The sequence below is a fragment of the Triturus cristatus genome, chromosome 6 (genome assembly GCF_964204655.1).
Source record: "Triturus cristatus chromosome 6, aTriCri1.1, whole genome shotgun sequence".
Taxonomy (NCBI): Eukaryota; Metazoa; Chordata; class Amphibia; order Caudata; family Salamandridae; genus Triturus; species Triturus cristatus.
This window is the reverse complement of record NC_140589.1, coordinates 175,192,208-175,218,776: the sequence shown is the minus strand read 5'-3', so window position 1 is coordinate 175,218,776 and position 26,569 is coordinate 175,192,208. Positions and strand designations below refer to the sequence as shown.

The 26,569-nt window shown below is 49.5% G+C and overlaps 1 protein-coding gene across 1 annotated transcript in view; it reads right to left on the bottom strand.

Moving 5' to 3' along the window:
- The window catches only part of PKHD1 (PKHD1 ciliary IPT domain containing fibrocystin/polyductin), a 1,788,124-nt gene that overhangs the window by 1,723,363 nt on the left and 38,192 nt on the right, over positions 1-26,569 (bottom strand). Inside the window, exon 3 of the mRNA XM_085609531.1 lies at positions 1,307-1,451. Coding sequence (XP_085465657.1) covers positions 1,307-1,451 — 145 coding nt within the window. The remainder of the gene's footprint in view (positions 1-1,306; positions 1,452-26,569) is intronic.

Here is a 26,569-nt window from a genome sequence, read left to right as displayed (position 1 = left end):
AAAACATTTCAAAAGATGCACCTTGGGGATCGGTATTAATAATTGAACACTAGTGCAATTCTAAACACGTCGTGCACCCCTCACCACAGTGATTAAAAAGGTTTATTAAATTCACATCACTTACTATCTTGCCACCGGTCGAAACTGAAGACAATATGAAGGAGAAGAAAAATAACAGAGGATAAACCCTTTAAAAAATCTAATTCAGTCTCTCGCTATATCACGGAATTAAGTGCTATCACGGACCTGCTGATCAATGGCTGACTCAACGTTTGAATGTAACCGCCGGTTTAAACTCGCCAATTTAAATGATGCCTGAGAATGCAAAATACCTGATTATTTAACTGTGTATAATGATTGTGGCCATCTAAACTGAAAAAAATCAACATAGCTCACCACTTTATCCAAACAGATGCGCGTGAACATAACCTTGCAAACGTTAAATCCAGAGTATCTGGTTTCTTTATCGTTGACCCTTGTGTAAACCTTAGAACTCTCTTTATTCCGTAACAACCTACCAAACAAGAACAATCATTCAGAACCAGAAAACCAGGCAATGGAATCTCATCAACTACTGGCAAAACTGCCCCGTTCAGATTAAATAAGCGTGAACAATGCTTACCAATCTAAACTCTCTACTGCCACCGAATTCCGCGGTCATTCGTTATCGTGAACGTGGTGTATGTTCCGCACCTCGTAGATGCTGCCGTTCACCCGTCTCATTAAGAACCTGACTTCCTGGAGTACGTCATGGCGCGATGATGCGGTCAACAAAGCCTGAACACTGAAAACAGTCTATGATGTGTGCTACTCACACGATGGAAAGGCAGGCTGTAGCCAGCATCCTGATTTGGTGGACGGTGCCTGCTAGGCACTGCCACCATTTTAGGTTATGTTGTCTGTCTGCCAGGCAATCAGTGAGATTGCTTTTGGCGGTCCCGTGGTGGACGGTCTTTGCGTCCGCCACGGTCTGAGCGTGATTTCCTCTGACATCGTAATGTAGGGAGGGAATATCGTGGTCCGATTGTGGCAGGACCGCCACCGCATGGCTGGCAGTGACGGGCCTTCAGCAATCATAATCGGCCCTATAGAGTTGGTTTTGGTTGTCAGCTCTATCATTTCTAGTTGCAAGTGTTAATTATTTCTCAAGTCACCATTGACGGAGTACTTCTTTCCACTCATTCTACACTTACGTTTTCCATGTTTCAAGTCTTGCATAAAGTAAATAATGTGCATTAACATGACTATATGGGTAATCAATGACAAATCAGCACAATGATTTAACAGTTGTGCTGCAATTACAGACCTTGTTTTGCATTTGAGTGTGAATGCATCCGAAAAGACAGGATGGAGATCACAGGGTATCCTTTGACTGGATGACTTCAAAAGGTATACTTCCAAGTGAGAAGTGCCTGTAGCTATCAAGGATACAAGCTCCTTAAGATTTAAACCTGTAGATGAATAGAGCACAACAATGTTAGAGTTTTACATAATCCAGCACAGTAGCTCCAAAACATGTGATCTATTATTTTAATCAATACCTGTAGTAAAAGAAATTCACTGCTGACCAGGTCTCCCCTAGAAGCACTGATAAGCACTGATATAGATTAGCATAGACTTTAGCAAAGAACCTCCTACTTGACTCTTTGTTTATACTAAAGACAGCTGTGAAGTACCTTTTTGAAGATGGTTCACATTCTATTATATCATATGTGAGCCACTGTCAAAATATTTAGGTCTGTGTAGCTCTGCATGGAATTTCAACATTCATACAAGTAAATGTATTTCTTGATGGTGATTTAAGTTTGGGAAAAGGTTAATCCTTTTCAGATGGAGAAAAACAAAAGCATTCTTCTCAGCCTCTGGTAATTATTCAGTCTCACATTCCAGACCATTTCTTTTTCGTCACTCCATGACTCTAAATGTGGACCAGTGATATAGAAATTAGACTTAGTTTGCTCCAATTGGAACAGTGCAGCCTAAATCACCAAGCCAGGACCGTTTTCAGATGGAATCATACATTGACTCTGTGTGTGTTAGATAAGAAATAGGAAACCCTTACTTGAGGAGTAGGAGAGAAGAGCCTTTGAAAGTGCTTCAAAAGATGTTCCTAACTTGATCGACCTGACTGAAATTACCTAAATAATCTATGAAATTCTTCTGTTTTTGGTATAGCATGGAAATATATATGGTGTGCCTCAGTCCACTTCTCATTCAGGACCAGTCCTGATATTTTTCAGCTCACAAATTGGATATCAATTTTTCGATAATGGGTTTTTAAATACTTACTTAAGAGATCAAATAATTCACCATAATTATATTTTACTAGAAATAGTCAGTAACAGTCCATAAGACAAAAACACTGCTAGCTCACCTCTGTAAAACCATGCCAAGGGAATCAAAGGCAACCAGTTTTCTAAATGAGCATAGTGAGACAGTATGCGCACGCACTGAGCAGTTTATTCATAGCTAATAGGCAACAGAGCTAGCTAAAAACATGTGGGTGAAATCAGCAAGTATGGGGAGAAAGACTTGGCAATGGTAGCACACTCAGCCTCAAGTGCACTTTCACCATGGCCCCTTGACTTAGCAATCGTATAAAGTAAGTCAACAGTGAAGAGGATTAACCCCTGTGCTGCTAAGCGCCTTTCTCCCCTAGAAAACGAAGCCCATTCTGGCTATTAGGGGTAGTTTGCACATAGGCCACTATAACTTTTTTTCCACATAAGGTATCCATTCCAAATTTGAGCCCTTTTTTCCAGCATCCTAGGGATTGCAATTGCACCCAGAACTTGTGCTTTACAACTGGAGGGGACCCAGAAAGTAGAAAAAATGTAGCAAAATTTTAATTTACCACATGTTTGGCCGTTTTCAAAGAGGTAACCCATTTTTCCAAATTTTTGTGCTTTCAACCTACTTCCAGTTTGCTGTGGAAACAGGAATGAAAGCCATGGGAGATCCTGGAAAGCTATAGATTTCTACAAACTAGACATAATTCTGAATACAGCAATGGGTCAGATCCCTCAAGGTCTTCCTAAAGAAACTAACTGTTGAAATAAAAAAATATTGACAATAAGAAAAAACTGCAGTTTTTGACAACTCCATAATTTGTAACTTCATGTTCACGATGGCCAATTTAAAAAAACAATATATTATTATGTCTGTCTGCTAGACCCGTCTGGTTGCTGTGATATACAAGATTTGTAGGTGTTGGACTTGGCCTTTGCTGCAGGGTCATCCCAAAACCTTTTGCCTTCAGTCTCCTGTTTTCTGAACCTGTTGTTGGCTTTTATGACCCTGTGCACTTTACCACTGCTGACCAGTTCTAAAGTGCTTGTGCTCTCTGCTTAAAACATGGAAAAATTAGCTTATGCCCAATTGGCACTTTTCATTTACCTGTAAGTCCCTAATAAAGTGGCACTGCCTGTGCCTAGGGCCTGTAAATTAAATGCTGCCAAAGGGCCTGCAGCACTTATTGTGCCACCCTCTTAAGTAGACCTTTAAACATGTCTCAGGCCTGACATTGCAGCCAGTGAATGCAGTTTTAAACTGCCATTTTGACCTGGCAAAATAAACGTTTTCCTAGACACAAACCTTAATTTTTAAAACATATAATTCACCCCTAGGGTAGGCCCTAAACAGATCGCAGGCCTGGGTGCAGTGAATAAATTGGTCATGTACTATTCCGTTTTACATGTTCTGGTAGTGAAAAAAATCTTAAACTCATCTTTCACTACTGCAAGGCCTGTCTCTTCCATAGGATAGCTGTGGAGTTACTTTATTACATTTAATAAGTGTAATTTCTAATTGGGAACAGGTCATCAGATCATGTTTAGTGTCTTTGGAATTGTAATGATTGGATTTTAAAACACAATTTTTAAAATGTCACATTTAGAAAGTTAAAATTGAATACCCAGATATGTGTCTGGGAGTCCCCAATGCACTACAAAAACACTATCCAGTGTGGATCTATCACATTCATAAACATTAAATAACCGTACATTTCAAATGAAACAAATTACACTGTTGTGAATCCAATAAATATTTGCTGAATCAAACAGAGTCCAATCGAAGTCACATGTTGATTGCACAATGATTCTTCTTTATTGTTGAAGAATATCAGTGTTCAAGGTTGCTGTAGCATAAAACAGCTTTTGCAAATGATAATCAAAACAACCGTCTCAATGTGTGAGTCTCCCAATGCATTTCGGGCTATTAAAGCAAAGCCCTTCATCAGGGAAATCTGTGAAACATAAACAATAACGGTCTGTATACTTGTCATTACAACATCCGTATATACATTATGGCTCATGAGAGGACAGGAATAACTGAATGACCGAAGTTCGCAATGATGATAGAAAAAACAGGAAGTGAAAAAAGGAAAAGAAAAAGAGTGAAGACTAAATGCATGAAAAACTGTAATCAAAAGCAGTTGTCTAAAGCACCCGAAGTGTAGGTGAAAGAGCAGCCGTTACCCAAAGCTGTGGCTAATAATACTCGGAAGGTCTGAAACTAGATGTCATACCAATGAACGGTCAGAATATCAATATTAGTGGAATGTATATCAGACGAACGTCTAACTGGTTGTGAAACCTAAACAATGGATGAAAGCAGCAAAAGTGACCAAAAGTATGGTGATTACACAAAGATAACCATCACCGCCTATCGTGCTCGAGTCTTACCACGTAATGTAGTACTGAGCGCGACAGTGGCCCAAAGGAGATGTCAGAAGGACTTCTGCAAAATATAAAACCGCACAATAGAAGCGAGTGAGCATTAAGCGATGGGCTTAAATAAAGAAGCTTCACTGCAAAAAGCCCCCAACCGCTTACCCGTGAAGATGAAACAAACGCCTCTATGAACACAGCGCTGGCTCCCGCATATGGGAGGGGTGTGCCAAACGTTATAAGGAGCGTGCGCGTATGGGGGAAGTCACCAAAGTGAAAAGAGGACTACGTGAGAATGAAAACAACCCTGGCAGCCATGATAGAAAGTACATCATAAAATAAAATGTGTATGAAAAATAAAGAGTGAAGATAAGTGAAAGGCAACATAAAACGGTTCATAGGGTGATCAAGACCATCTATATGAAAACAAAACAATATAATAACAAAACAATATACAGATTCTACAGTACAAAAATGAACATTTTTTACAATGGTAAAGAGTGATTCAGAATAAAGTACCAGGCAGAGAGATTCTGGATGAACAAAGGTGGTGACAATGATAGTATCCTAGAATGCTATAAAAAACATGATAATTCAAATTTATCATTCAACCCCAAAGGGGAAAGTGTTTGCAAGAACCATATCCAATGAGACTCACTTTGTGATAGCATTTTAGACATATTTCTTCCCGGGATAATCTCAACGATTTCAAGAACCCCAAATTTAAGCTGAGCAATAGTGTGTTTAGCAGCTGCCCAATGTTGTGCGAGCGGAGAACTGATGGTCTTAGTACGAATCCGACTCTTATGTTCGGTGATCCTGGTGCGAAGGACTCGTTCAGTTTTACCAACATAGCTTAAATCGCAAGGACATTTGATAATGTAAATTACATGATGACTATTACAGTTCGCGTTGAAATGCAAATTAATCTTTTTCCAAGTACGGGGATGTGGTAAACTCTTACCTACCATTACATTGTTACAGTGGGAACAATTCATGCATTTGGACATGCCCTTATACACCATGTTGGGTTTGTTACAAGACTTATTCAAAATTTCTTTTAAGTTCAAAGATCTCTTGTACGCGAAAAGTGGAACATCAACAAACAATCCTTGAAAATCAGGCTCATATTTAAGTAAATCCCATCTCTGCAGTATGCTCTTTTTTAACAAATGAGAATCAGTGGAATATGTTGAGACAAAAACCTCTCTCTTTTTGTCAGTGAGTGGTGTTTTCTTTTTCAGCAAGTCTTCGCGATTGAGGGATGTGGCCCTTATGGCTGCCTGATCTACAATGTGTGAGGGATAACCTCTGCTTAAGAACTTGTTTTTAGAAGCTTCAATCGCCTGCATGCCAACCACTGGATCCAAAGTGATGCGTTTGATCCTAAGAAACTGTGAGTAAGGGAGGTGGCGTTTTAGAGGCCAGGGATGAAAACTTTGGAACAACAAAGAATTATTGCGGTCCGTGGATTTGGTGAACACCGTGGTCTGGATGGAAGAACCAGACAACGTAAGTCGTACATCCAGAAATGCTATGCTGGAGGATTCAATCTGGTGTGTGAATTGAATACGAGGATTAATGTGGTTGAGTGACAAAATCTGAGTTTCAAGACTGCTGCGTGACCCATTCCAAATGATGAGTATGTCATCGATGTATCGACGGTATACAATGAGACTTGAGGTCCATACATTATCGGCTAAGATGTGTTCTGTTTCAAACTTGAACATGAAAATGTTTGCGTAGCTGGGCGCCCCAGAAAAGCCCATTGATGTACCATTGGCTTGAAGGAAAAATTGACCCTTCCACTGGAAATAGCTATGAAACAGACAGAAATTCAGAATTTTAACAAGAAAAACTTTATTGGCTCTGACATCATCTCGACGCAGTAAAGCCCATTCAATGGCTTCAATGCCGTCCATGTGGGGGATGGATGTGTACAAGGAGATAACATCTATTGTACATAACCAAAGTTGTTCAGTCTCAGGAATGTGAGTGTTGTGAAGTATAGTCAATAAATGAGTCGTGTCTTGAACATATGAAGGACAGTTTTGGACTATGGGTTGAAGAAAAGTGTCAAGATAATGACCAAGAGGGTCGTGGATGGAACCACATCCGGAGACAATGGGTCTCAAAGGGGGGTCATTCAAATTCTTGTGAATTTTCGGGAGCATAAATAAACTCGGTCTGCGTGGAAATCGAGTAAATAAATACTCTCTAGTTTTAGTGGTTATCCATTGCATTTCAATGGCATGTGACAAAATAGAATCCAAAGTGCTGGAAAATTCCTCCGTGGGATCTGTATCTAGTGGCAAGTACGTGGACCGGTCTTGTAGCATCTGATCAATCTTAAGCTCATATTTAATGCGATCCATGACCACTAGTGCGCCACCTTTGTCGGCTTCGGTGAAATGTAAAGTGTCTTGGGATTGCAAAGATTTCAAAGCAAAACTCTCGCTTTTTGATAAATTTGGGATAAATTGGGGATACCTGTAGGCCCAGATGGAAACTTTGCAATGTCTTGTTTGACCAAAGTTTCAAATAAGTCAATGGCCTTATGTGTGATAGGAGATAAGAAGGTGCTCCGTGGCTTAAACTCAAGATATTCAACATCCGTATTTGAATGAGACTCAGTGTCAATAGTTGAGAAAAAATATCTCAAGTGTAATTTTCTGGTAAACTTGTATAGAGCAACCAAAGAGTTTAAACTTCTGGACTGAAAAGTAGGTACAAATGAGCAACCTTTATTCAACACTGCAACCTGCTTGTCGGTCATTGCGAACTTCGGTCATTCAGTTATTCCTGTCCTCTCATGAGCCATAATGTATATACGGATGTTGTAATGACAAGTATACAGACCGTTATTGTTTATGTTTCACAGATTTCCCTGACGAAGGGCTTTGCTTTAATAGCCCGAAATGCATTGGGAGACTCACACATTGAGACGGTTGTTTTGATTATCATTTGCAAAAGCTGTTTTATGCTACAGCAACCTTGAACACTGATATTCTTCAACAATAAAGAAGAATCGTTGTGCAATCAACATGTGACTTCGATTGGACTCTGTTTGATTCAGCGAATATTTATTGGATTCACAACAGTGTATTTGTTTCATTTGAAATGTACGGTTATTTAATGTTTATGAATGTGATAGATCCACACTGGATAGTGTTTTTGTAGTGCATTGGGTACTCCCAGACACATATCTGGGTATTCATTTTCACTTGTTGTATCTAGTGGCCCGCAGAGCCACTCAACCTGGTGCACACACGATTAGTATCAGTCAACTTACCATTTAGAGTTTTGTATACTGTTTGTAACTTGATTCCTTTGAGTGCATCACAGCTGTTTCTCTCTCATTTAGAAAGTTGGCATTTTCCTGCATTACCTATTTAGTGCCCGCCGGCTGTTCCTGGATCACATGACTAGATGTAGATGGCAGTTGTCAGTTGGTCTTTGTCAATTTCTCCCAGACAGTGAGATAAAGGGAAGAAAGGAGTTGGCAGTATAGGTCACTTTAAAAGTTGACGAGCGGGAGGAGCTGTCACCTACCACACTTGCAAATCACAAAGGCCCTGCCTGAGAACTCTCGCAAAGGACTTGTCACTAGGCTATTGTGACCCCAGGCAAGCTGGGACCAGGACAGGGAAGAAAGGGATTTGTGACACCTCAGTGGGGTGGAAACCTCTAGATGCTTCTCTCCACTTCAAAGGCACAACTGGGTATAAACACTGGTCCTTAGACACCAACTCTTCAGTTCACTTCTGGGCACGTGGATACTATGCCAGGAAGAAGGACTGCTGTGCTGATACAAGGATTGCCATTCTCCTGGATTGCTGCTCTGAAGGACTGCTGCTGTGCTGACCTGCTGCCTGCTGACCTCTTCCTTGGGTGCGAAGGACTGGATCTGCATCTCTTGAACCCAGAACCCAGAGTGACTCCAGGGGCTACTTGGCTGTCCTCCTGATCTGAAGCCTCTGTGACACAAAAGGCTTCCAACACTCTTGCACCTGCATCTGGACACTGCCACTGTGAGTCTACCCTGCCAAGTGGAGCCACTCCAGGCCTGGAGCCTAGGAAGTGGGCTTAAGGTGCTCTGCCAGCCTGTGGATCCAGCGGAACCAATGCATCTTCTCTGCTGCGCGGCACAAACCCGAGCAGAACTGACGCATTGCCTGCTTAATTGTACGAGTTGATAATTCTCCCCAGGCACAGCTCAATGTCCAGAATATCCTCTGGTTCACTATGAACTGGATGACCTCTAATTCACTTAAGGTAAACCCGGATAAGAGCGAGGTGCTTAACAGAGCTACATGGGGGGGGGGAGGGCGGGCTCTCTTAGTTGTGATTCCCCAGATCTGGAACAAGTTCCCGGCTAGCATGCGCAGGGAAACCGCCCTACTTCCGTTTAGGAGGAGACACAAAACCATCTTGTTTACAGAGGTATTTGGATAAATCCACCTTACTGTGTGCTGAGTATCTTCGGGATTAAGAGACTTCCATGCTCTTGGTCCATACTGCAAGCGCCTAGAGACCTTTTGTGATTGGCGCTCTACAAACATAATCTAACATAACATAACATTGCCGCTGCTGCATGGAATGGACCCATCGCAAATGGAGTAAATGGAAAGGAAAGGAGTGACCTAATCTGAACCTAAAATATTATTTTGCAAGGGGGAATTAATAGGGGAGTTTCTTGATTTAATCATTTTCACTAAGTGCCAAAAGGATTTACTGCCCTTCTCGAGAGTTGCATTTTCTAGCAGCTCGCAGTCCCATTTATGAAGTTCCTTCTTCCTGAAGGAGAGTGCAGATATATACTCTGTCTGTGCCAATAAGCTCTCGCTCCTGTCCATAGGCCGCGTGTTTAGGGCCTCCCTCAGCTTTCGATTTGCCTTTGAGCAGGTCTCATCAAATCATCTGGGGTCCCTATTACTTGGGTGGATTGCCTTAAGCATAGACTCTCTAATGAATTCTGTTAGCCTATGGTAATGCAGAACCCCCATCTCTTGCCCGGTCGCAGCTAGGCAGTTAAGAAATACTCCTAAATGAGTTCTGAGAAGGATTGATAGGGCTTCTAAGGGTTTTTTGCATTCGCCAAACTAATCTTTTGCTGTCTGAAGAGTGCTATGTAATGAATATTAGATTACCATTGCGAACATGTCCCTTACTCAGTAAGAGCATGGCGGATCATAGGGCATTGTGTTCTCCCCACTCTGTCGATAGGATCTCCTCTTTATGAAACCAGGGAATAAAGTTGGAACTTAGAAACTTATAGTCGATTATTGAAGCCCTCCCCCGCCCTTTAAAAGTTGGGATTGTGTGTTTTGCATTTCCTAAAGTCTCAATTAGATCGACAAATCTAAAGGCATTAAGTTACTTATAGAGCTCTGCCTCCTTGCATCCTGACACATTCATCAATGCGAGTATCTTGGGATCATTGTCCTCCACTAAACTTTGCATTATAATCACCCTAGATAAAAAAATATGATTGAACATGGCTAGCTTTTATATCTGATACAAAATTAAAAATACTAATAAAGTGTGTGCAAGTAGCGTTAACAAAATCCTCATTATAAAAATGTATCAAATAATAAACTGTATTTGTCTTTTGAATACGAACTTATAGTGCTAAAAAGGCGGGTGACCCAGAATTGACCTGCAATACCTCCACCTTAAGACTTAAACTCACCCAGATGGCCAGCCCTCCCGTAGCCCGGCGCTAAGTTGAAGGGGTGGCTTTGCGGGGATAATGGGCATAACCCTCAATGTGCTCTGCGGGGGTAAGCCATGTTTATTGTAATGAAATAATGTTGAACTTTGACACAGACACCAACCAATCACTGTCATTAATCTTCTTCTTTAAGCTCACCACAAGCTCTGTACTGTGTGAACAGAGTAAAAGAGGTGACTGAAGAGGGCTGTGGGACAGGTGAGACAGCTGAAATCACTGATGATATATCAGCCTGGACTATAGTAAGTGTGACAGGAGATGTTGAATGGGCCTTGTTACCCGCAAGTCAGTCCAAGTCGGAAAGTGCGTCAAACCTATTAGATAAGGGTACGGCGCACGGTATATGCCGTGTGGCCTGTCACTGGCTGAAACATTAATGGGAGAGGAACTAACTAAACATGGTGGATTAAAATTAAATGAACAAGGTTTTTCGAGCCCCTAATAAATAGAAGTACACATGTCTGATGCACAGTGTCGCTTGGCGCGTGAAAGATTACATGACTGGGGCTATAAAGAAGGAGGAGGTCCATAAAAGTGGCCAAGTTTGACCAGGGTAATAAAACTGCTGCAAATAGTGTACCAAGTTAGGGGTTCTAAAATTTACCACAATACAATCTTCTTCTTGGTCTGAGGGGTTTGGCCCATTCTATGCACATCTCCTTCCGTGTATGATGTCTCCCACGTCGGAGAGAGACATGCTTCTATGGTGGACCAGCCAATCTAGGGTTTTATTAAATAGTTCTTCGTAAGATTCACACAAGTCATGTCTTAATGGGGGAACACCCAACAAAACGGCCACATCTGGGGGAAGATCAATGATCGGGAGTTGGCTAAGCGGCTGCACTGAAGAAGTTTTATCATCAGCTCCCTTCATGGTGGGAAGACAACCAGAAACTGAGGTAAACGGATGATCTACATTTATTTTTGTCTACCTGATATAGGATTGTTTTTCGATTGGACTGGCCCAGCTAATGTAGTACAGGAGACAGGATGAGTGTTGTTGGAATGGCATGATTCCTCCAGGGGACGAGTGTTTTAGGTGTGGCATCCTACCCATAGAGTATGGTATTAATGCTGCCTGGAGGCGCTAGAGGGCGCATGGCAAGATAGCCGCACGCTAGTGTAGCTCTGCCCGGCTGGGCTGATATCCATCCAAAATCCGCCACCAAATTGATCCATCCATAACGCTGCTGCAGGGGGACTACAAGATATCACTCCCCTGCCTTCTTTTTGGGAACAGCGAAGAGCCCAGCCCTGCCTCCGCACTGGGAATCTGGCTCGACAGGGTTCTAGCGTGCGTGGGCAAGATGGTGCCTGAGATGCGGCCCTGAGGGGAAACTGTGGCCGCTGCCTTGTGTATAGATCTAAATAACTGAGGACTGTGGGCAGATCTCGGAAGTGTCAGCCGGCTCAGAGGAACGTTGACTGTGCCTGAGGCAGATTGCTGTGCAATCGGCTGCTGCTGGAGTCTCGCGGTCCTGACGTCTGCGAGTGCAGCCCTGCAGTGAACAGAGGAGGTGCGGAGGCCTGATCTGGGCTCCTGGCCCAGACTGTTTCGGATTGCACCTGCTGCCTGCCGATTCCTCCTGGCGGTGAGTGGGGCTGAGCCTGACCGGGCTCGCGACTGCGGTGGTGGGTACTGTAGCGCGGCAGGCCTCGGTCGTAGTTAATTAGGGAACGCTAATTAAAGGACACGTGAAACAGGTATGCGTTACTGGGCCGCTCAAAAGACCCCGTGCGGTCTTGCCCACGTTTATTTATCCCCTCGGGATGAGCCCGCCCCGAGGGGTGTGTGGATGCGTGTTTTAGCGCAACATTGTATAAGAGAGCCCGGGTGGCTCTCTACATCCCTTTCTTCTTTTAGTTAACTGTCCCCTAACGCGCCCCGTCATGGGGAAGTATATACATAGTCTTTTAGTCTCTGACTGGGTGCAGGATTGGGGCGTAGTCCATATCGTTGAATTCTGGTGGAGGGGTCGGGAGACCTGTCCGGTGGGATAACCCCAGAAGCCCCGGCAACGGGACCCCAATCGGTTAGTCTCTGATGGTCTTCTCCACCGGGGGCCGCCGGCAGCCTGCCTGGCAGAGGTGACACTCCTCCGCCGGGAGACACCGGGGCACCACTCACCGTCACAACCCCTGGTGACTCGAGCCCTTCGCCATCCGTGACTGTCTCTGGCACCATCTTGAAGCTTGACACATTTCTGGTGACGGTCTGGTGTCCTCTCTGTGCTGTGACCATGGTCCCTCGCACCTCGGTCACCATCCACACTTCAGGCTCGTAGGGAGTTTGGAACTTCCATCCGGGGTGCCGATCTTTGATGACCACACGGTCTCCAATTCGGACCACGGTGTCCTGGGCTCTATGGGCTTCGCTAGCCTTCCTGTTCGTGGCCTCCCTCCGCGCCTGAATGGCCACCCCGTCTCTTTCCACCGGGGCCCAGCCTGGATCCGCCGGAATGCTGTCTCGCGGGCCTCGCTTGAACAGGATGTGAGCGGGAGCGCACTTGGTGGTGCTGTGGGGGGTCTGGCGGTACACTCCCAGGAATTGATCTAGAGCTGCTTCCAGATCTTCCTCGTTATCCACGGCGATCCGCAGCGCTCGATTGAGCGTCCTCATCAGCCGCTCCACTTCCCCATTGGCTTGAGGCCAGAGGGGGGTGATTTTCCGATGTCGGATCGCCAAACGTGTCAGGTACTCCTGGAACTCCCACCCCTGGAATGGGGGCCCGTTGTCCGACTTGACTTCTTCGGGAAACCCCATCGTTGCGAACGTTCTGTCCAGAGCCTTCTTGACGTGAGGGAATGCAGTGGACGGTATCACCTCCACTATCGGTTACTTCGAGAAGGAATCGACTATGACCAGCATGTGCCTGCCGTCCGGGAAGCTCCCGAAGTCGATGCTGAGATGGGTCCACAGCGTCTGACTCGCTTCTTCTGTGATCACTGGAGCTGGAGCCGGATCCCCTCCGGTGATCGAGCAAGCGTGGCACTGTCGGGCCATTTCATCCACTTGCGCATCCATCCCCGGGAACCACACCTTGTCCCGAATCCGGGCCCTAGGCTTGGCCATTCTTTGGTGGCCTACATGCTCAAGCGCCAGGATTTTCTGCTGGAGGCCCTCTGGGACTACAATGAGCCGCCCCCTCAGAATGACTCCTTCTCCTCCTATGCTGAGTTCACTCCTGACCTGCCACAGTTGCTGTCGAGCGTGACTAACCTCTGGTCGCAGGGCTCGAACCCCGTCTAGGAAACGGGCCCATCCGTTGCTGTCTAGCGCCCGGTGGACGCGGGTGAGGGTAGGGACTTCACGAGTGGCTTGACCGATCTCCTTCAGGGTCATAGCTTTCGGGCAGGATCCTTGCGATACCATGCTGACGAAGGCCTCTGTGTTGCACGTGTCTTCCGGTGTGGCAGCTGAGAGGGTTGATCGCGGTTGTCGGGACAAGTAGTCCGCAGGATTGTGAGCCCCCGGCCGATAGATCACCTTGAACTGGTACGCCTGGAGCTGCACGGCCCAGCGTTCGATCCGCGGCGGTGCCAGCCTCGACAATCCCGTGAACAGGGGAAGTAACGGCTTGTGATCCGTCACGACGGTGAAGTCCTGTCCGCACAGGTACAAGTGGAAGTGCTGGCAGGCCCATTTGATGGCCAGCGCTTCTCTCTCTATCTGGGCGTACCTCGTCTCAGTGTCGGTAAGCGCCTTGCTGGTGTACGCAACCGGCTTCCATACTTCGTGCCCATGTTCCTGCAGGAGAACAGCACCGAGGCCCACCGGGCTGGCATCCACCACCAACTCTGTTTTCCTCCGGGGTGGAAGTAGGCCATGATTGTCTTGTCGAGGAGCCCCTCTTTGATCTCTTGGAACGCCTTGTTGGCCGCCGGGGTCCACTCCCACGGGTGATCGTGGCGCGTGAGGGCGCGTAGTGGTTCAGACATCGCAGCTAGCCTGGGGATGAACCGCCCACAATATGTAGCCATCCTGAGAAAGCTTCTTACCCCCGTGGGACTGCACGGGGTGGGTGCCGCTCGGATGGCTTCCGCCTTTCTCGGATCTACCAGCAACCCCTCTCGAGTGAACGTGTATCCAAAGAAGTCCTCACTGTCCTGGTAGAACGAGCACTTTGCTTTGTGTAGCGTCAGCCCGCACTCTGTCAGTCTCCGTAGTGTGGCCCGCAGGTGTGCGTGATGCTCCTCCAGAGTGTTGGAATAGACTAAAATGTCGTTGCTGAGGTTGATTACGCCCTGCAGACCGGACAGAGTCTCTCGGATGGCATTCTGGAACACCTCTGCCGCGGAGGAGACACCAAAACTCAGCCGCTTGTACCTCCGGAGGCCGACATGGGTCGAGAACGTGGTGATGTACCGACTGCTGGGGTCTAGTTTTAGCTGGTGATAGCCAGCGTTTAGGTCCAGCTTCGAAAACCATTTGGCCCCGTTGAGGTCCGCCACGATGTCGTCCATCGTGGGGGTGATGTGCCGCTCCCTCTTCACTGCGGTGTTGGGCAGCCGCATGTCCACACAGAGTCTGATGGCCCCTGGTTGCTTGGGCTTGGGCGCCACGACCAGCGGGGACACCCAGGGAGTGGGGCCGGAGACGTTCTCAATGACATCCAGCTCTTCGAGCTTCCACAACTCCTCTTCCGCTTGCGGGCGCGGGTTGAACGGCACCCTCCGATGTCTTAGGGCTACCGACCGTACAGACGTGTCTATGTGCAGCTTGAACTTCTTGCCCTTCAGTTTTCCCAGGCCGGTGAAGAGCGTTGGGAACTCCTTGAGTATGTCCTCGGCATGGGAGTCATGAACCTGTTTTGCAAAGAACACTAGCCCAAGGTCCTCCGCAGTATGACAGCTGAGCAGTGTACCTTTCTTGCCTTCCGTGACATGAAACTGTGTCTGGGTCGAGTATCCCCCGCTGGCGATGGTGGCATTGATGACGCCACGGAGGGGAAGAGGGTCCGTCCCTCCGTATGTATAAATCCGCGCCTTGGACGGCGTCAAGGGGGGTCTCGGCGACAGACGGTCGTATTGGTCGGAGTCCATCACATTGACCGACGCCCCTGTGTCGATGAGTGCTTGGACTTCGGTGCCTCCTACTGAGACTGAGCACATGGGCAGCAGCCTCCGCCGGGAGCCTGTCCTGCTGACATATGAGACCACGAATACCTCGTCATCCTCGTCCTCGTACATCAGGGCTCGCGAATGGGGCTGACGATCCCTGCTTGGCAGCGGGTCTTCCTGCGAGACCTGGCGCACTTGCTGTGGCCCGAACCTGGGTCTCGATGACGGTTGTCTGAACCGCCCACCCCGGCATACTCTGGCGTAGTGATTCATTCTTCCACAACGGGAGCACGCCTTGCCTTTTGCCCCGCAGACTGCCGTTGCCGGGTGGTCGTCCCCGCAGTATCCACACAAACCCCCAGTCGCAGGTTTGGGCGCTGGGCGAGGTGCGGCCGGCCGCCGTTGTATCGCCTCCACCTTTTCTTCTTTGATGGGGGCGCTCTTGAACTCCAGCCCTGCAGCCACGGGCGCGTGGAGGGCCGCTTCCATTTCGTCCGCCCGGGCATCGGATAGCTCGTGGGACCATGCTAGTACTAGGATTTCATCCAGCGAGATCCCTGGCTGCCGGAGAATCAGCTTTCGTAAAAGTTTGGAGCGACAGCCTAATATGATCTGATCCCTTATCTCCACTCTCTGGTCTGTGAAGGGGCACGTACTGGCTAGCCGGCGCAGCCGCTCGTAAAACATGTCGACGGATTCGGCGTCGGTCTGCCACGCCCTCCGGAACTTAAACTTTTTGAAATCCGGGTTCAGTTGAGGATCAAAATGTCTATTCAGCGCAGCCACCGCTGCGTCATAATCATCATCGTTCCCAGTGTTGGGAAGCGTGTTGAACAAGTCATAGATTTCAGCCCCTCCATAATATATAAGTAGTGACCGCTTCACTGTCCAATCGGTTTCTCGGGCACCACTGAAGTAGTGGTTTAATCGCCCTACCCATGCCTTCCATCTCAGGGCGGCGGTAGCTGGGTCAGCAGTTTCGCTAAACGGTCGTAGGGGCACCACTGCTTTGTGTGTAACCACCGGTGGCGGTGGTGGGTTGTTGCCGGCCCCTGTGTTGGACCCTCCTGCTTGAGGTGCACCAGCGCCTGCCGCCGGCCAAGAAGACATCTTGCGATTTTACTGGTGGGGCCTGTGGGTTTTGCCAGTGCTTGTCGGCCCAGTGCGGTCACTCTCACTTATTGCTGAGGCTCTGCCAAGGCTTATTTAGTAAACTGCTGTGAGCATTGGGTTTGCCAATGCTTGTTGCTCCTGGCCTCCTCCCCCTGCTCTGGGCCTTATTATCTCCTCCCTCGGGCCTCAGTAGCTGCACCACGCAGCAACGTGCACAGTTCAGGCAGGCAGGAGAAAAGGGCAGCCCTGTCGAGGCCCCCTCACACGATCGGCCGAATGCACTCCGGGCCAGCACGAGGGATTCCCCAGAGAGTCTCAAGGCGGGGCCGGAGCAGAGCACCGATGAGGCGCAGGGGCAGCCACTCACCCCTGAAGAGCGCGCACAGCGCTGGGAGCTTCCGGTGCACGGAGCAGCATGCGGGTGGGCTCCGCGAACAGCAGGTCTCGTCGGGAGGCGGTCCGCCTCCAACACCACGCGGGTGGGCTCCGCAGCCGCCGGGATGAAGCAGGTGAGCAGCAGGGGTGTCAGCAATGCGGGTGGGCTCCGCACGCTCCCCGCGCAGGCTGACTGAAACAGCACGCAAGGCACGACCGGCCTCGTTGCCAGTGTAGCGCGGCAGGCCTCGGTTGCAGTTAATTAGGGAACGCTAATTAAAGGACACGTGAAACAGGTATGCGTTACTGGGCCGCTCAAAAGACCCCGTGCGGTCTTGCCCACGTTTATTTATCCCCTCGGGACGAGCCCGCCCCGAGGGGTGTGTGGATGCGTGTTTTAGCGCAACATTGTATAAGAGAGCCCGGGTGGCTCTCTACAGGTACGGGCCTGGGGGTGCGGGTCGCGTTCTGCGAACTGTGGGAAGCATTGGGGAGGGGGGAGCGAGGCGCAGTGGCTGCCAGTGGCTTGCAGGGAACTGACTATTGGATTGGGGCCACCCAGCATGGGGTATATTTTCATCGTCCTGCAGCCTAATCGGATTGAGTGCCTATGAGAGCGGCCGGACATTGATTCGCGGTCCTGGCCTGAGGGGACAGTGCTGTGAGGATCGGGGGTCCGGTGAGCCCGTGTGAACTGTTTGCTCAGTGTCCCAGAAGATAGAGCTTTGTGGAGAAGGCGCCGAGGGCCCGGGACTGTGTCCCTGCATCAAGTGGATTGGCGCTGCTAGTGGCAAAGCTGTGAGGTGCGACGCGCTGGAACCCTGCGGCCTGGCTCTGTCTGCCTGTGTATTGAGGAGTCTGTCTTCTGCTGCTGAGCTGGACACACGCCAGGGATATTGGTGCTGGTGGTAGCCCACTCCACCTGGGATAGCTGCTGTCAGAGATTACGTGGGCGGACGCTCTTGGGCTGGGAGCCAGGGGAATCTGGTGTGGAGGCCATGTCTCTGTCGGCCTCGAGGCTGGGTGCAGCTCCACAGGGGCCTGTAGGTGCAGATTTTTATCTCTGAGGCGCTGCCTATGTGAGTTGGTTCCTTGTCCCCAGGCTATATACCCAATTGTTGCTGCAGATCTGCAGAGGGTGCTGGCGCTGGGTTTTTCAGGACTTATCTTGCATGTTTCGTACATAGGCAGCTCACATCCTTAGGATAGACAATAGGGAGGACAGATAAATCACAACCTCGCCTCACTTTTGAGGCACGAAAATCAACAAAGATGACGCAAAAAGCAGCCTCTGATTCCGAGGCGGATGCCCTTAGTGATGCACCTCCTACCCTAGAGTCAACGCTGCTGGCAATGCAGCGCAGTCTTCAATCCATTGAGGGCATAATGGCTGGTGTGAACCATCGCCTGGACCATATGTCCTCTCAGTTGGAGAAGCAGAAGACCCGCATGGGTGAAGTGGAACATCGCGTATCAGTGGCAGAGGATGGCCTGAGCGAGGTTGCAGGCAAGACACTGAATATGGAGAAGGTTCTGGGCCTCATTCAGCTCAAGAATGAGGATTTGGAGGCGCGGCCCCGGTGCAACAACATAAGACTCACAGGGCTGCTGGAATCCACCAATGTGGGAAAAATGGAAACCTACGTAGAAAATCTTATTAAAGACATTTTTGGTACTGAACAGTTGTCCAATATGTTCATTTTGGAGCACGTGCATTGCTCGCTCGTGGCACGTCCGGTCCCACGGGCCCCTACCCACCCAATTATAGCTAGGGTGTTAAACTATAGGGACCGTGACGCCATTCTATGGATGTCCAGAGACAAGGGGTCTATTGTGCATCAAGGAAATGCTCTGGCCTTCTTTCCTGACTTTACCGTCGCTGTGCAAGCTGTCCACAGAGAATTTGTCATGTAAAAAAAACTCTGCAAGCTGAGGGGGTCCCCTATGCGATGCTATACCCTGCCCGATTACGGATTAGCCCTGATGTAGACTCAAAAATGTTCTCCAATCCTAAGGCAGCCCTTGAACATGCGAAGGAGCTGAAGAGGAATCGGCGGGGGTCCAGCGGGGCACGCATCGATGAGGAACAGTAGCAGGGAAGTCAGTTACCTCATGAACTGGACTATTGATTTATTGAGTTTTGCTGTTTTTTTTTATACATACTGTACTAAGTACACTTTATATTTTATATGTATGTGCTGTCCTAGGAAATTGGGCTCATAATGGACTGCAGTCTTGGGGTCCCAGAAAGGTTTATGTGGCTTAGTCCCTTGACCTGCACAGCTGCCTCGATGGGAGGTTAGGAGCGCTCCGACATCCCCCTCAAATGGGTGTACCCCACAAACAAGTTGCTCTTCTTTGTTTTTGGTTTGGGCATTGGGTATCGCATTGGGATGGCTTTGGCGAGTTGGGGAAGCTGAAGTGGGTGGGGGTGGGGGAGTTGTGGTTCAGGTAAAGACATTGGCGCTGTTCTTTTATTTGATACAGGACATTGAGATGCATCCCCGAATAGCAGTCACAAGCGGAGGTATATTTTCTCCTAGTTGATGGACCATGGTGCAAGTGGTATGAGTGGTAAAATAAAGTGTTTGACCTGGAACGTGAGGGGTTTGACTACCCCCAAGAAAATCCGAGCAGTGCTGGCATACTTGGATAGATGCGTTCCTTCAGGAAACGCATCTTACTAGATACTCTGAACGGAATGTGGGTGCTAGAGGGGCGGGAGTGCACATAGCGTCCTCCTACTCTACCTATTCAGGGGGCGTGATGATTCTGGTTAAAAAGGGAGTCCCATTTACCTCCCTGCAGACTGACATGGATGAGAACGGACGAGTGGCGCTGGTTGATGGTCACTTGGGGGGGTATGAGCGTACTGCTGGTGAATGTTTATGGACCGAATGTGGATGACCCTTCCTTTTTATGGATGTATGGCGCCGTATAGCTGGGTTTCCATCGGCTGAGATTCTTTGTGGGGGCGATTTCAATGTATGTTCGGATGGAGCTCTTGACCGCATGAGTAGTGGTGCAATCAGGCTGAAGCAGGTATCGGACACATTATTAGGGGTCATGGATGCAGGGAACTTACATGATGTATGGCGCACTCATCATCCGGGGGAACAACAAAGCACTTTTGTATCCTCGCTGCACGGGACCTGGTCTTGTATAGATTTCTGGCTAGTTACTGAGACTGGTTGTACTTGGACAACGAAGGTTAGTCACATGGTGCAAACACTTTCGGATCATTCCCCGGTGCTTCTTGAATTGCAGGTACCAACTTGTGAGCGACCACCTTTACATGGCGACTGCAGCCATCTTCGCTGACGGACCCTGTCTTTAGGCAGACCATTGGGGAGGCAATCTGTAACTTCTTTAGGGAAAATGAGGGTTCTGTTGACAGTGCTGGAGTACTGTGGGAGGCATTTAAAGTGACGATTAGGGGCACTTGCAAAGGGGCGTAGGCTGGAGGTTGCGGGACCTTAGGCGTAGGATTAATAAGCTGGCAGACGAAATCTCTACATTAGAACGAGAGTACGATAAGTCTCTTTCCTCCACAACGTTAGCTGCAATACGGGATCTTGTTACAGAACATAACGAAACTGTGGGTCAGGAGCTATTGCACAGATCCAGGCGCAGCATAGCCCGCTATTATGGGGAGGGGGGTCGACCGGGTAGGTCTTTGGCCCAGAAGCTCGCTGCACCACGCAGTCAGACCTGTATCATTGAGCTGCTGGATGAGGATGGAGTGGCCTATTATACAACTCCCGAGGTCAGCGATATTATCATTCGGTACTACACTAAATTATATGCGAAAGGAGTTGCAGTGCCACAAACTGTGATACACTCCTATCTAGACGACATTGCACTGGTGTGGTTATCCTGAGAACAGAGGAAGTACATTACACAGCCCTTTGATGTCGAAGATGTTAATTTAGCTATAATGTCTCTTTCTACATGTAAGGCTGTGGGCTGGATGGACTCCCTGGTGAATTAGCTTCTCTGCTGCTGGAGGTGTATGCGGAGGCCTACGAAGGGTGGAAACTCCCACCCTCTCTAAAAGAGGCTTTATTGGTGACACTCCTGAAGCCCGATAAGGCTGCCAACCGGTGCGACTCCTATAGGCCTCTTTCCATTATTAATATAGATGCCAAGATATTGGCTAAAATGATAGCCATCAGGCTTCAGCCGCTTGTTCTCCTTCTGGTTCTGCCGGATCAGTTGGGTTTTGTGACAGCTAGATCCACTGCGCACAATTTGCAAACGGTGTGCTCCACACTGCATTATTTTGACCCAGCGTTCCAGGCAGTTGCTCTGTTGCTAGACGCAGCAAAGGCATTCGATTCCCTTCAGTGGGACTATATGTTTACTGTTTTCACCAGAATGGGCCTTCCTCCGTTCTTTCTGCAGTGGATAAGGGTGCTGTACACTGAGCCTCTGGCGCGAGTGTGCATTAATGGATGGGTGTCCTCAGCTTTCCCCTGTAGAGCGGGGTACGCCTCAGGGTTGCCCCTTGTCACCGATGCTGTTCGCACTCGCTCTAAAGCCGTTGGCCTGTAAACTGCAGCAGCGGCATGCTGCGGCTGGGCTTCGCTTTAGGCAGCAACCTTTGGTGGTTTCACTCTACGCTAATGATATGCTGTTGTACGTGAGGAAACCAGCCACCTTTCTACCAGCACTTCTCCGGGAGTATGTTAAGTTTGAGAGATATTCTGGGCTGGGGATTAATTGGGCAAAGTCTATTGTGTTTCCGCTCACAGCTGGAACTTTGGAGGTAGAGATGGACTTCCCGCTGGTGTGGACTCAGGATCCAGTGAAGTACCTAGGGATATGATTGCGCAGAGACCCTGATCGGGTGATCTCTGAGAACTATGGCCGGGTGATCACACGGATCATTGAGCAGACGGAGCGATGGACTTGTCTGTCTCTTTCGCTAGCCGATCGAATCGCGGTAATTAAAATGACTATTTTGCCTAAATTACTTTATCTTTTCATAAATATTCCAAATTGATTAAATATTGCATTGTTCCGTACACTCCAGTCAGCACTGCTCATGTTCATGTGGGGTGGCAAGAAACCCAGATGCAGTTGGGATGTTTTAGTGCAACACTTCGACAGCGGGGGCTTCGAGGCACCTGGTTTATGGCTCAATTATCTCTGCGCGCAAGCGCAATTTGCACATTATTGGCACTTTCCACAGCGTTTTCAACCTCATACTGTGATAGAGGCGGATGCTGTGCTTCCATTGCCGCTGCAGGCGGCCACCCTCTCGGGAGGGATGGTTGGGCCCAGAACCGAAATAAACCCTGTACTGTGCACAGCTTGGTCCTGGAGGGCCTTAGCCACACTGTATGCTCCTTCGTTACCACTGGCTGACACCCAGTTATCTCGGCAGGTCGGGAGAAACCTGCACTACGGGAACTAGCGGCCGTCGGCATTACTACCTTGGGGGACTTGTATAAACAAGGGCAGTTTTGTTCATTGCAGGACGTACAAGGGGACCGGCGTCGTAGCTTCATGCTATGGTTTGTATATGGCCGGGTGCGACAAGCTATTAGAGATATTTATCCGGCCTTTCCAGTGGAGCTTTGGCCGAAATGTGAGCACTGCAGGCGGTGCTGGCTGGGACAGAGAAAAAGGGTCTAATTACCAGACTTTATAATGCTTTGCAAAGGGAAAATGAGCGAGGAGAACACCCCTCTTATTTGAAATGGAGTGTGGTGCTGGGACCCGCATTAACGACAGAGCAGTGGTAAACCTGTTGTGCACTCACTGGGCGCCTCACATCGAACTGTAATCTTCATATGATCCACTTTAAGTTCTTGCCCCAGTTGTACTATACCCCATTGCAACTCTGTAAGTTTGGCCTGCGAGAAGATGCTTATTGTGTGAGGTGTGGACAAGTGTTGTATCGTGAATCGTGACGCGATACGCTTGGGCGTACGCGTCCGATCACGTGATTGGAAAGACAATAAAGTAACGGGACGCACGCACGTACGCCAGTTAGGCGCCGGCGGCGGACCGAGTTATAATACACTCCACTGGCTCCTCGCACTTCTTTGCCCACGAGGCATCACTGAATCAGGCAGAGCTCCCCCCGTGTCCTAGGACACAACAAAGCTGGCGACGAGGGTGGGCGTGCCCTCGGTTGTGTATTCAGCGTGGGTGTGGCGGCTGTGTGAGGCTTGTCCTCTGCAGCGCTCGTGCCCCTGCGCGCTCTGGCCTTGACCTCCATCGGTGTCTGGTGGCAGTTTTGAGCTTCGGAGGGAGGCGCTGCTGGGGGCTGTGGAGTCACGCGTGTGGCCCAGGTCACTGGAGGTGATTGAACATTAAGCTCTGAGGCCCCAGGGGGAAATCGGACACCTGTGCCTTGCGCAGGCCCTGCAGAGCACCGGAGAGAGCACGTGGGGAGCCATTCATACAGCAGCAGCCTGGCCCAGCCAACTGTGAGTACCTGTGAGGAGGTGCTAGAGGCCCCAAGGAGGTGGGAATTTACCTGCTCAAGCGCTCGTTGCTGTAGGCAGCCAGGTGGAGCACACTGGTGGACAAGGGGGTGGACAAAGAAGGAGGAGCTACCCCAGTGAGTGGCAGGTCTCGCCCGGCAAGAGCAACACGCGCGCAGAAGGACAGGACGCCCTGGTTCTTCACAGGTCTCGCCTGGCAGGAGCAAACACACGCTAGCCATGACAAATATACCCCCAATTGAACCATTCACAGTGGAGGGGTCATCGTCCGCAGTGGCGGCCAGATGGAAAGACTGGGAAGACAGGCTACGAATATTCTTTGAGGCCACTAAAGTCCACCGAGACCAAAAACGTGCCATGATCATTCACCTAGGAGGGAAAGACATTCACAATATCGTCAAGACGCTAGCGGAAGCCACGCTTAAAACGCACGTGACCCTAATAGCTGCCCTGAATGAACACTTCGAACCCATGGCTAACCGCGACTACGAGCGATTCATATTTCGACAAGCGCGCCAGCTGCCGGAAGAGTCGCTGGATAGGTTCCATGCCCGCCTCAAGAATCTAGCGGCCACGTGTGGTTTCAGAGACGAAACCGAAGAAATCAGAGGCCAAATCATCCAGGGATGCGCGTCAGCCAAACTGAGAGAGCGGATACTGGAGGAATCAGGCAAGCCGCTGGCAGAAATATTGACAATGGGTCGCCCCAAAGAGCTGTCGAAGGCGCGAGCGGCGCACATGGAGGCGGCGCTTCAAGCACCAGTGAAAGTGGAGCCAGTTAATGTGGTATCGGCCAGGCCTAAGCAGAAATGGGACAAGAAAGGGGCAAGATCCACCGCCACAGAACAGCCAAAGTCGTGCAGCTACTGCGGGGGACCGCCACATACTGCTGCAACAGAGTGTCCGGCGAGAGGGAAGAAATGCTCCGGGTGTGGGCGTTTCAATCACTTCGAAAAGGTGTGTCGGTCGAAGAAGTGGTACCGCAAGCCCCGCCCGGCGGTGAACGCGGTCAAAGAGGGAGAGTCGGCAGCTAGCGACATGGATGATGACGAAGAAGAGGAGAGGGTGGTGCACCGAATTCACATGATAGGCACCACCACGCGCAAGGCAAGGCGGCTGCCACAGTGCAACGTCCGAGTAGGAGCGCAAGACATGACGGCAGTGGTGGATACGGGAGCCAGCATCAACATCATGGCCGCTGAGCGTGCGGGGACGGTTCAGGACAGTCATATCACATGGAACTCAGTCTGTCACCACCAACATCTACGTCACAGAGGACGGTCAGGGCATGCGTCTGGGATGCCGAGCGGCAGAGGAGTTGGGAGTAGTGACCTTTGCGTTCGGGGTGCACTACGAGTCCATGCGAACTCTGCTGAGTGAGTTCGAAGAAGTTTTCCATGGGATTGGCAAGTTTCGAGGGAAGGAAATTCACCTCCACATAGACCCGACAGTCCAACCGGTTGCCCTCCGACACCGGCGAATAGCATTCCACCTACGGCCGCTGGTGGAAGAAGAGCTCAAGAAACTCGAAGCGGCTGGAATAATCGAGAAGGTGTCAGGGCCCACGCCGTGGGTGTCCCCCATCGTGGTTGCCAGCAAACCCAAGCAGCCCGGCGCAGTCCGGATATGCGTCGACATGCGACTCCCCAACGTCGCAATCAAGAGGGAGCGACACATCACACCCACTATTGACGACCTGATCGGGGAGATGGTTGGTGCTCGGTGGTTTTCGAAACTGGACCTCCGGTCAGGATACCATCAACTAGTCTTAGACGATGCATCCCGAAACATCACGACGTTCTCCACCCACGTGGGGCTCAGGCGGTACACTCGACTGGGCTTCGGAGTGTCAAGCGCCGCCGAGGTATTCCAGAACGTGATACAAGAACTCATAGCCGGGATTCCAGGGGCGATCAACGTCAGTGACGACATTATGGTTCATGCTAAGACAGTCAAAGAACACAATGAGCGTCTGCTCCAAGTATTGCGCCGGATCCAGGAAGCTGGCCTGACACTACATCGAGAGAAGTGCGAGTTCCTGTGTGAGAGGCTGCAGTTCTTCGGGTACACGTTTTCCGCAGAAGGGGTGAACCCAGATCCCGAGAAGGTGAGGGACATCAAAGACGCCACCGCTCCCACCAATGTCACGGAGGCTCGAAGCTTTCTAGGGATGGTCAACTACTGCGGGAGGTTCATCCAGGACTTGGCCAACCTGACAGCCCCCTTGAGAGAACTGACCAAAGACTCCACACCGTGGACATGGGGAAGCGAGCAGGCTCAAGCCTTCGAAACGATCAAGAAGTCATTGTCAGAGGCCACGACGCTCGCGTTCTTTGACCCCGCAAAATTAACCCTCATTGCTGTGGATGCTGGCCCAGTTGGACTGGGCGCCGTTCTTTTGCAAAGAAACACACCCCAAGATGAGTGGAGCCCCGTAGCCTTCGCGAGTAGATCGTTAACGGAGACTGAGCAAAGGTACTCACAAATAGAGAAGGAAGCCATCGCCATTCATTGGGGCTGTCGGCACTTCCACCTGTACGTGTACGGAAAGCCGTTCGTGGTTGCCACCGACCACAAGCCGCTAGTATCACTGTTCTCCGGAACTTCAACGAAACCTCCACCACGAATTGAAAAGTGGATGCTGCAGTTGCAAAACTACAACTGCAAGATAGAGTACCAACCAGGATCCCGGAATCCTGCCGATTATCTATCGCGCCACCCCCGGAAAGCCACTCCCCAAGAGATGGAAGAGGCCGCTGACACCGAGGAGTATGTACGGTGTGTCACTGCGCGCTCGTGTCCCATACCCCTCTCCATGGTCAGCATTCAGCAAGCTACCAGCCAAGATGAGTGCCTGCAGTGGGCCAAGAGGGCCGTTCAACAGAACAACTGGCACCGAGCCCGGGAGGAGTGGAAAGGCTTGACAGCGACGGCGCAGCAAATCATGGACAGCCTCTACCATGTCCGGGATGAACTTACCGAGGATACAACCGTTTGTCTCCTGAGGGGGCATAGGCTAGTGATCCCGACATCACTCACCCAGCAAATGGTAGATCTAGCCCATGTGGGACATCAAGGCATTGTCGAAACCAAGTCCAGACTTCGCTCAAAAGTCTGGTTTCCCCTGATGGATGATCTCGTGGAGACCACTGTTGGAGCGT